The following is a 10,899-nucleotide window of genomic DNA, read 5'->3' on the forward strand; positions in this document are numbered from 1 at the left end:
GGAGAGCTCCTGCCTGTGACCTTGTCCATTGCAAACTGTAACGTGCAGGATCGCTATCAGGATGCCTGTGGCAGCACACTGGGCCTCAAGAACAGGGAGCAGGAGGCAGGTAGACCGGATGCAAATTCTGTCATTTCCCAGTGTGTGAACTTAACCTCCCAGCACCTCGGTTCCCTCGTCATAAAACGGGAACACTAAAACAATTCTTGTCTCACAGGTGCAGCCCAATTGATAGAGCATTAGAGCTTGTAGCCCAGGTTGTGACACTGGTAATTAAACTGTTCTTTATTGTTGTCTGGAAAGAGGACATTCCTAGAACGACTTCAGTTGCCCTGTTGTAGACGCCTTCCAGGTTGCCAGTGTCCTATTCACCCCTCCAGGCTCCGCCCGGGATTAATTCTGTGCATCACGAAGCAGGACTGTTCTGTCCCATGATTTGGGCACCACGCTCCTATTAATGCAGCCTAAGGTTAGGGGTCAAGTCATACACTCAATTCGCTTGGGAGTTTCTAGTTAAAGGAACCCTATGACAGAAAACATTTTTCAAATGAGTAACTTCTATAAAGAGAATACTCGTGGAAATTTCCATTCTGTCATCCTGAGTTTTCAGAAGTTAGATTTTTCAAAAGGAGGGTCTACCCACAGTCCCCATCTGCAGCCACATCTGCCACTATGTATAGTGCGTGCGTTTGCAGGTTGCCTTCAGCTCTAATCTGGTGTGGACTGTGGACCAGAGACCCTTTCCCAGGCCTTGGCTAGATTTCATCCGGTCCTGCCTGGTTGGCCGTGATTTCTCTAAGTAGGCAATAGTGGTTGAAGATCTTATTAATTTCAAACTTTCAATTTAGAGCAAAGTTGATGCTAAAGTGCTCACAGCTTCTTGTATGGATGATACACAGGATCCTTTTCCCTGAGTAGTGGTGACCCAGGCACAAGCAGGGAGAAGCTAAGTGGGCTCCAGAAATGCGGGGACCGAGTTTACAAAAGAGGCAGTGATCTGCAAGGACAGGGGCAGAGCTGGGTCAGCCTGTGGCCCAAGGTTAAGCTGACTAAGAGGAGTCATCTAGGGGCCAGTCAGCGTTCTCAGGACCCCTCAAAGCAGCCCAGGAGCCAGAGGAACTGAAAATCCCTGGGGTCCAACTTCCTGCTCAAGAGACTGAGAATGGTAACAGGATCTAAAGATTAATGTGGGAAGAAACCGGGCTCTTGTCAGAGGCCCAGGGGTTCAGGCAGGTACCCAGCGAGGGCCAGGTGACATGCCAGGAGGTGATGGGGCTGGGCAGAGCTGGAACCCCAGTCCCGTGCAAGGCACCAGCCAGTGTTGCATGCAGGAACATGGGCCTGGTGTTGACAAGGCTTGTTCTTCAAAAGATGTCCAAGTTTTATGTGAAATTTCCCATTTTTAAGGCACTGGGTAGGCTTCACAAAACCCATCTGCGGGAATGCACCAAAGAGAGCATGTGGGTAGACAAACCCTTGGATAGAAGAGAGAACCCAGGTGCAGGGAACCACGTGGGTACAAAATAGGGAGGCTTCACCCCAGGTGGGGAAGCTGGAACCGCCCCTCCCCCACCATCAGGCCATGGGTAGAACTGGGGGGGGTGGCGCGGGGGGTGCAGTTCTACCTTCAGCTCCAGGTCGGTGTAAATCTGTGGCCTCAGCAGGCTGAGGAGGTAGGATGCTCGGGAGAACTTAAACCCTGAAACGGAATCCGATAAAGACAGTCACCGGTGGCCACCACTGGTCACCCTCTGCCACCCCCACACCACCTCTCAGGGCTCACCTGGGATGATCTCCTCAGTGACAGCTGCACCTCCAATCACTGGGCGTCTCTCGAAGACTGCCGTGTTCACCCCCAGTCTCTGCAGGTACGCCGCCTGGGGGGTACACAGGGTCTTCCCTTCATCGCTGGGGCCCACCTGCCAGCTCAGGGTCCTCGCTACAGGGCCAGCGTGCTAACCCTAGGCTCATGCTGTTCCCGCCTCTGGGGATGCCATTCCCCTTGCTTCCTCCGTAAATTCGCACTTTCCCAGATGTCTTGCAAGATGCAACATGACTGGTCCTGCCCCTCCATGTCCCAGCTGAAGGTGACCTTCCCTCCTGCATGGCCTGGGTGGCTCTGGGAAGTCACACTGCACCCTGCCCAGGCCCGCTCAGGGTGCCCATCTCCTCTAGGTGAGGGTAAGCCTCGTGCCTCCTCAGAAGCACAGAGGCAGTGCGTGAGCTTGCCCAGTGAGCACCAAGCTAGACTGCCAAGCTCTACTTCCTCTTTCTGCTGGAGCGGCCTCAGCACCTAATCCATCTGGCCTGTTTCCTCCAGTGCAAATACGGGCCTGATGATGGTAACACCCCTTGGCCTGCTTCACGCACTGATCCCTGACACACAGCACGTGCCCAAGAGAGGAAGCTACCTTTATAGCACAGCTTTATTTGGGGGGCGAGGGGACAAATATTGCAGGGATTTTATTAATTTTTCCTAGCACTTAGTAGGAAATCAATAAGTATCTGTTAAACTGAACTGGACCTGAGTCTACAGACCTGCAGTGCTGGTCCTCCCACTACCATCCCTGCCAAGATAACAACAGAAACGGTGTAACTCAGAAAGCTTGTTTCTAAAAGTTTACTTGGCAATGACTCTGTGCCAGACCCTGTGAGTGCATCACCCCATTTAATCCACCTCACAACCCTAGGGGCGGGTGCTATGATTCTCCTCATTTCACAGATGAGGAAACTGAGGCCCAAGGAGGTAGCTTGCCTCAGGCTCACAGAGTAGAGGTGTTGGGAATTGAACCCAGATGGTCTGGACTCAGGATCTATACTCCTGACACATCTCAGTGTGGAAGAAAAAAAGCCACTCTGGCATTGGGAAGCTGCCTGGCCCTTGGCCATAAACCATACTCTCCCATAACACTTGAGCAGCCTCACAGAATGACAACCTCAGACTGAGACCATGATAAATGGGACAGAACAAGCCCATCTCACAATTTTGTCTGAGTACAAACATAAAACAAGGGCTCTGGGTCACCCACAAGATACTCAACACCACCTCCTCTCTTGGCCAAAATTAGTGGTTGCTGCTTCCTTACCAGTTATCCTCTCCTCCTACTTACTGGTCCCTCTCCCCATAGATAAGATTTATGGAGATGCTAGTCACAGGGGCATTCCTGCTCTGACAGTATCCAGTCTAGAGCAAACCCCTCTTTTGCCCCCCAGATCATCCAACCAGAGTTCATATCCTAGAATAGGCTCTTCTTAACCCCCTTCTCCTGAGCTGCACCCCCCCCCCCAAAAGCCAGTCATCACCCAACTCCCTGAATGGCAGGGCTGCATCTGGGTGGGTCTTCGGCTGGAGGGCACTGACACCAACCTCCCTTGGGCTGGGAACCTCCAATAACAAGAGTCCCCATCTGTGAGGCTTTGTGTGGCTGGTCCTTAAGGCATGTCACTTGCTGACTTTATGGCAACTCTGAGACTGGGCATTTTTATTCTTTTACCGTGGTTGAGAGAGCCTAAATGAATTGCCTTGACTTTCACAGATAGAAAGTGGCAGAGCTGGGGGATGAGCCTGTGTTCATATTAACATAAAATCAATGTTTTAAATTACTGATCAGTTGAGTTACATAGCACTCCCTGTAAAATGTTCAAGTAAAACTAATATGTCAGGGAAAAAGATTAAGATTTCACGCAAGTCTCACGGCCCCCTCTCCCCAGCATTGCGAAGTCCTCCCATATGGATATTCTAGAGCAGCCTCTGCTTCAGGAGGATGTACCGTGCTTGTCTTGTGAACACCTCTAGCACACACTTTAGCTTTCTAGGGGTACAGGGACCAGAGTTTGAGAAGCACAGCCTCAGGATAGCCCTGACCCTGGCTCAGCTTTGGACCTAGAAGCCAGTGGTGTTGTGGCAGGGCCCTGCCTCCTCTGCTAGCCTGGCTTCCTTGCTGTCTCCAGGGTATACCTGGGGCTGTGTGGCTGCTGGGTACTTCAGGGTGACACATGGCGGAGACCCAGCTGTGCAGCACAGGGACTATATACACAAGGACCGCCCCCTCATCTGTAGTCAGAGGGCCCCACCCACCAGGCCTCAGCTCCCCAGGCTCTGACATGTCTCCCAGCCTATGTCAGTTACATATGCTCCCACCTCTTCATCATCTTGTTTCTGAAAGCTCCCTGACTCTCCCAAAGTCATGGGGGAAATGCACATATGTTATGGAGAGGAGAGGAAAGAGAGCCTCTGATACTCTCCTTAACTACCAAAGAAATCCATTTGACAGCCACCAATCAGTGCCCTGGAGAGGAGGCTAGCCTGCCTCCCCATGTCTCCTGTGGCCCACACCCTGCCTGCTTCCTCACATTCCGGCGACAACCTCATGTCCAGGGGTCATGAAGTGGGGCAGAGGGGGAGGTACTCACAGCCACCAGCCCATTGTGTCCTGCAATGAGACAAGGGAAAGAGGAGGAGAGCAGCAGTGGTCAGCAAGCAGACAGACATATACCTGAGGAACGTGGTCACCCATCCCTGTCCCCATGCTCGTGAAGATCCTGGGGAGGTAGCAGAGAGTTGGATGTTGCAACAGCATCTAGCTTGATGCCATAAAACACCTGGTCTGTGGGGAGTCAGAAAACCCTGGTTCTTGTCCTGGCTTGAAAAATGTCCCGTCACCCTGGCCTGGCCAGTGGCTCCACGCTGGAGTGATGGGTGAGGAGAAATCCACAGTCATCAGATAAAAGCTATCTCACGAAGCCTCGCATTGCTGGGCTTCCCAGCACCTGGGGATGAGCAAGTGACTGGTGAGGGAGAGTCACGGTTTCCGTGGCAGGGACAGAAGGGGAGTGTGGCTGGTATGCTGCTAGGCAGACAAGCCCTCCTTGTCAGGTGTGGAATCACCGGCCGTCCAGGTGCGTGCTGGGCATGTGGACGGCTGCTGTCCAATGTGGCTTGTTCTCCCCAAGCGTGGTTCACTGTAGTGCCCCGGAAGGCTTTAGTCACACGACTTTGTCTTTGTCAACCACCAACATTCCTGGGGTAAGATGGGAACAGTTCAAAATGAAGTAACTGAACACAGACAGCTTAAGGAGTGCCAGCTGATTGGGTGAACTTTGCTATTTTACATGTTTAAGTTTCTTTCCAAAGATCTTAGGAGGGCTGCCCCTGGGTTAGGAGCCCTAAACTTGACTTAGGATCCCATGTTGCACACCAGGCCCCCCTGGTAGCAAGTGCTTCTCCTGTTTCGAGAAGCTTCAGGACCACCTGAGGACCCCTCCCCAGTCAGCTCAGCAGGGTGAAGGCGGGGCCCTGGGACGGATTTCTCACAAGCCCCCAGGTCATTCTGATGTGGCCATCAGAGCCAAGCACAGGCGGTGAGGTGGGAGGGCCTCTTCTTCCCTCACTCTCAGGATAACGCGGAGCTGCTGATGAAGAATCCCTTGTCGGGCAGAGAACAGGCCCTGGTTGTTTTCAAGTAGTGGGGACAGGCCTTGTCTGGAACACTTGGCACACATTCCTCCTTGGTGACAGAAGGTCACTCTGAGTCTTCAGGGATGTCAGTAGAAGACTATGTTCTCTGAGCACCAACCTGAACCCGGCGTTCACTCAAATAAAACGTTCAGCCATTAATTTGACAAACATCCATAAATAGGAGGCAGCAATGACCCACATGATGGATTTCTTCATGGCTGAGCAGATTTTGTTTTACATTTTCCACACAGAGACTCCCAGAATTTGAGAAGTCATTGAGCCAACTTCTCTTCCATTAAAGGAATCTCTAAAACAGAGCTTTTCAACTCCCTTTGACCATGAGCCACAGAAGGAAGTGCGTTTTACACCGTGACTTGGTACACAACCCACCTAGAAATGTATTTAACAGACAAAAGCTTCATGAACAATATCAACTCATCCACGTGATAAGCATGTGAAAATCCATTTAATTATATTTCATTTGGAAAGATGAGTCAACCTACTGTTTTTATATATTTTGAAAAGTTTCTTAATAAGGTTTAAAAAATATGCTGGATGGGATTCATGAATGGGTTGCAACCTGCAGTTTGAAAAGTCCTGCTCTCTAATATAAACATCAAATTAAAGGCAGACTGTCCTGGGCTCAACCTGGTTTCTGCTATTTACAGAACATGGCCCTCGGAGAGTCACTCTGACCTGCCATGAGCTTTGGGCTTCTTGCAGTGTTGGAGGGAGAAAAACCAATAATATATGTAAAGCACCTGACCCTGGGCAGGCCCACAATAAATGGTAGCTATTTGTCTCTTGAGTAGTGCTGATCATAAATCTCAGAAACTGAATAAAAGCTTCCAGGCAACTCGGTCCAGTTCAGTCATCACGCGTTAGCCCATAGGTGCACAAACAGACCTCAAATGACAAAGGTCAAGATTCCATCAGCCCAGGACCCTCTTTCCTCCACTAGTCCATCGCCAGTCCTGCCTGGGCCCTCCTGTGGCTTCTGGTGACCTCTCCTTCCCCTGTGAGGGGGTCTTAAGCTACAGGCTCTGATAACCTCCAGCCCGACTCCAGGGATCCATAGATAGCCAGGCACATGGGGCTCGTGAGGGAAGCTGCTCTGGACTCGGACTTTCTTTTTTTTTTTTTTTTTCAAAGTTTATTTATTTTTGGGACAGAGAGAGAGCATGAACGGGGGAGGGGCAGAGAGAGGGAGACACAGAATCAGAAACAGGCTCCAGGCTCTGAGCCATCAGCCCAGAGCCTGACGTGGGGCTCGAACTCGCAGACGGCGAGATCGTGACCTGGCTGAAGTCGGACGCTTAACCGACTGCGCCACCCAGGCGCCCCTGGACTCGGACTTTCAAATGTGGCCTGCAGCTGCCCGTGTCAGGCCCACTCCAAATTCTGGTCAGATGTGCTGACTTCCACTGAATCCTAATCACCAGGGGCAAGGCCCAGGAACTGCATTTTAACAAGCTCCTTGGGTCACTCTTAGGCATATTTAGTCAAGTGACTAATCAGGGTCATCTTCAAGGTGGCTCCCAGGTAGTGGTGTGACCTCAGGGAGCAGAGATAACCCTTCTCTCAGAAGATGGCCACTCTGTTCCTTACTTGGTCCCCAAATGCCCTTAAACGGGGCTTCCCTTTATGTGTAGCAATTAAACAATGTCAAGCAAAAACTCACATCTGAGACTCACACACATGTGGGCTATTCACCCTGGCATCTGGTGACCTGGAGTCAACTGTCCCTGCCAGAAGGCAGCAGGGGTGTGCCGTCACCAAGGGCAGAAAGGGAGTTGGGGGGGGGGGCGCAGTGCCATTTACTGCACCCAGTTAGGTCTACAGCTGGTTTCCCCCCAGCCAGGAGGTTTGTGACAGTTGTCAAACACAGCCATTGCTACAATTTAAATTATATAAACTTATGGTGAAATAAATTATAAACAAAGGTCATACATACTCAAAACTTGTCAACTTCCCACATCATATTACTATGTGTCACAATTACCTATGCTCTTGTGGTTTTTTACCTCTGAGCAGCCGTCAGCAGGCTGCACTGTGTCACAGTGTCACAGTGGGCTGCTGCGACTCTTTTCCAAATTCACATGCAACCGCGTCACCGTGGTAACTTGAAGGCGGCCACGGAGGGAGTATTTGCACCATGAAAGTCAGTGAACATTACATATCGTGGCTCCATGTATTGCTTTGTTGATGGTTAGAGTTATGAAAGCAATGGAGAAAACGCTAACAATGCAGATGGAACCCAACCATGTGCTGTGTCCCTGGCTGTTCCATCGTGAAAAAGCACAAAGAATTAAGAAAGTATTCTCCCAGAACGGGAAAAACATGATCTGTTTGAGCGAAGTCTCTCCCGTCATGGAACAAGTGAAGTTCAGATGTACCTTTGTTGCTTTGCTTCACTTCTACTCTTTGAAGTCTATCAAAAGGTCAAACATTCCCTTGGGCATTAGCCTTATTTGTCAGTAGGAACCAGAAGGTTGCTAAGTGTAGCAAAAATCCCAGAAATTTGAAGACAGCCAGTTGGCCACCTGGAATTTAGAGTATTGCGTATCTTATTTGTAAAATCGTGTGCTATGCTTCTTTCATTTCAGTATTTATACTAAACTTACATATATATATTTGCACACATTTTTCCCTGGAGAGGTGACCGTTAAAACATTAACTGGCCATGACTGCTCTTAGAACATACAAAAATGAAGAGATGTCAGAACAGGATGCAGCTTTAAAACTGTGTAACGAACGTCTTCTTTCAATCCTGCCATTGTCTGTCTAAGCCCAGTGGGAGAGAATGCCAGAAGAGGCCCCTAGGGAGTGTGAATGGAAGGGTCTGAGCAAAGGTAACCTTCTCCCAGCCCCACGCCCTCGCACAGTCACGTGTCAGAATCAGACACTCTGTAGCCTGGGGGTCAGCGAAGTGCAGCAGATGTGCAAGAAAGACAGCAGGGGCTGTTAGCCTCTGCAGACATGCGACTCATTTCTATTTTTCCCTAACCCCCCTTTATAGAACTGTCCAGTTTCCTTGGGGGATACATGGTCTTACTGGTGAAGTGGTGGCGACCAGAAGTCAGGGCACTTGGTATGATTGGATTTCATGGGTCTGTTATCCCAAGGCTCTTTCTTTCCAATCCTTGTGTACCATAGGCTTTCTAAGAATGTGGTGCCAAGGCGCTAATTTTGCAGGAGATACATGGAAACCCCTGCGCTCACCTATTCTTCTCTGGTCATTCTAGAAGGGAACACCAAAGCCTAGAGAGGGCAAGAGTCTGCCCCAGACCACACAGCAAGTTGATGGCAGAGCCAGCCCCACAACCTTGGTGCCTGCTCGCAGACTAAGTGGGCTTTCCACCCCTGCCCCGCCCCCCGACTCTGTTCTGGCCCAAACCCTGGCCATCCTGTGGACACAGGAGAGGGAGGGGTGGGGCTTGGGAGTGCGCCCCCAACTCCACTCCCCCCCCCCCCCCCCGGGCTCTGAGCAGGGCTGCCTTCCTGCCCCTCAGCTCCAGCACATCCTGGTTACCTGCTCCTATCACCACGGCATCGTACTCAGGCTTTAGGCGTCCTCTGGCTTCCCAATGAGCTCCTCTCCAAGCAGGGCAAGAAGAGGCACCTAAGACCCGGCTGAGTCCTCGGCCACTTGCAGCCATTTCTGCCCAGTACTAGGCCAGGAATTTGCTTACAGTCAGCTTTCTGTGCTGCCTGGGCAGGGGGAGGGGCAGGGAGAGAACAGGTAGAGAGGAGGAGCTGCAGTCCAGCTGCCGTACTTGGCTCTGGGCCAGGACTAGTCAAAGGACATGCAGCCTGCAGAGTCCACGCAGGGCAGAGTCTCGGGAGGTCATCCATTCACCGGGCAGAAGTCGTGCCACCTCCAAAACGTAGAACAGGCACTGTGCGGTTAACTCTAGGGCTCCCATGTGCGGGGGGGCTGTGCCGACCACAGTCCCCAGCCTCTCACGGAAACCCTAGAAACCCCATTTTATGGACCAAGGCCACTGAGGCTCAGAGAAGGGACCGGGGAGGTCATGCAGGCAGAGAGTGTGCTGGCAGGGCCCCCTCCCCAGCACTGTCCTGCTTCTCATTAAGGGGTTTAATGTCTGGGATTTGCTGGGGAACAAGTCCAGAGGACGTGCTGTGAGACTGCTCTAGGGCCACAGCCTTCCGCCTGCAGGATGGTGAGGGGCTCGACACCCACCGCAGGCCCAGGCAACCCCACAGGGTCTCCGTGACCAGAGCCTCAGTACAATGAGGGCCACATCTGTCGCTGGGGTCCCCCCGAGAGCTGCGTGTTCTCTCCCAGACACTTGAGCACCCTGCACTCAACAGGCTGCCTCAGAAGCTTGCAAGGGATGGGGGTTCACCTTTTTCTTTTGAAGGCCTGGTCATCTGTCTTCTGTCCTTTGGCACCTTTCCCATTTCCCCAAATCCTCAAGGATTAAAGATCACATCTGCAAAGATCTTCAGCTAACACCCTTCCTTGGTACCCTCTGGCCTGCCTTGTATCAGGTGCTCCTTTGTTCTCTGCCCATTGGCTAGCAGGCCACCTCTCTACGGTAGGAAAAAAGCACCGTAGGAGTTGAGTGTCTATACTGCTATGACATCTGTCAGTATTCTAGAAACCCACTATTAGAAATGCATCTTAAAATTGGGAGAATTTGTGGAGAAGGTGCATCTGAGTAGGAGAGCTTTCTGTGGAACCTTCTACTTGTGACTGAGACACCCTGACACTCCAGGTTTACACCATGTGTGAATCTCTGCTGAAATCTGATGCAGGATGTCCACCCCAGTGTTACAATATCGAAACATTCAGGGGACTGGTTAAACCAGATGTGTCACATCATGTAGCTGCTCAAAATTAAGGAAAACTATCAGGGGACAAAAGTGGATACCCTACAGAGCAGTGGGCTTCTACACTTAGTTTCCCCCTTCGTGCTCTTCTGGGTCTTACACAATTGAGGTTTGAAATCTCCATTCATTAAGTCAAGAGATCATGAAGGAATGCAGACCCAGTCACCTCAGCTGACAATGTCCCTCACTGCCACCTTCTGAGGACGTTAGTGTGAGATGTCCTTCTAGCTCTTTCAGTACCTCTGTCCTCCCCCCACACCTCCACCTCCACCAGCTAGTCCCTTAACAGAAAAGAACAGTCTTCTCTGCATGAGTTTCGGCTCAAGACTAGAGACCCGAAGGCCTGGCTGCTGTCAGCATGTCATACGGGGGGCCTGGGGGCCTACTTCTGTCATGGCGCTTCTCTCATCCCTGCGGCGGACGCTCCCCAGTCCCAGGGCTCTGGTGGTCTCTTGTTCTTGTGTGTCTCCTGGGGTGGGAGCTTCTAGGTTAGAGGAGAGGGACTGCACCACCCGGGGCTGGGGTTCTCAACCCAGGGTACACAGGGGGTCGGCTGGCATGTTTTCAAAAACCTATACCTGGGA

General features: G+C 51.4%; 1 protein-coding gene across 6 annotated transcripts in view; it reads right to left on the minus strand.

The window, feature by feature from the left end:
* The window catches only part of PYROXD2 (pyridine nucleotide-disulphide oxidoreductase domain 2), a 28,134-nt gene extending 17,292 nt beyond the window's left edge, over positions 1–10,842 (minus strand). For all 6 annotated transcript variants that reach the window (XR_006299822.1, XR_006299823.1, XR_006299824.1 and 3 more), the window contains exons 1-4: positions 8,991–10,842; positions 4,414–4,433; positions 1,784–1,877; positions 1,626–1,699 (exon numbers count right to left, since the gene is read on the minus strand). Coding sequence is in view for 3 of the 6 variants with exons in the window: in XM_043597215.1 (XP_043453150.1) it covers positions 1,626–1,699; positions 1,784–1,877; positions 4,414–4,433; positions 8,991–9,117 (315 nt within the window). In the remaining 3 variants the exon portion in view is untranslated. The remainder of the gene's footprint in view (positions 1–1,625; positions 1,700–1,783; positions 1,878–4,413; positions 4,434–8,990) is intronic.
* Positions 10,843–10,899: the final 57 nt, after the last annotated feature.

Source organism: Prionailurus bengalensis, chromosome D2 (assembly GCF_016509475.1).
Source record: "Prionailurus bengalensis isolate Pbe53 chromosome D2, Fcat_Pben_1.1_paternal_pri, whole genome shotgun sequence".
In the NCBI taxonomy this organism is placed as follows: domain Eukaryota; kingdom Metazoa; phylum Chordata; class Mammalia; order Carnivora; family Felidae; genus Prionailurus; species Prionailurus bengalensis.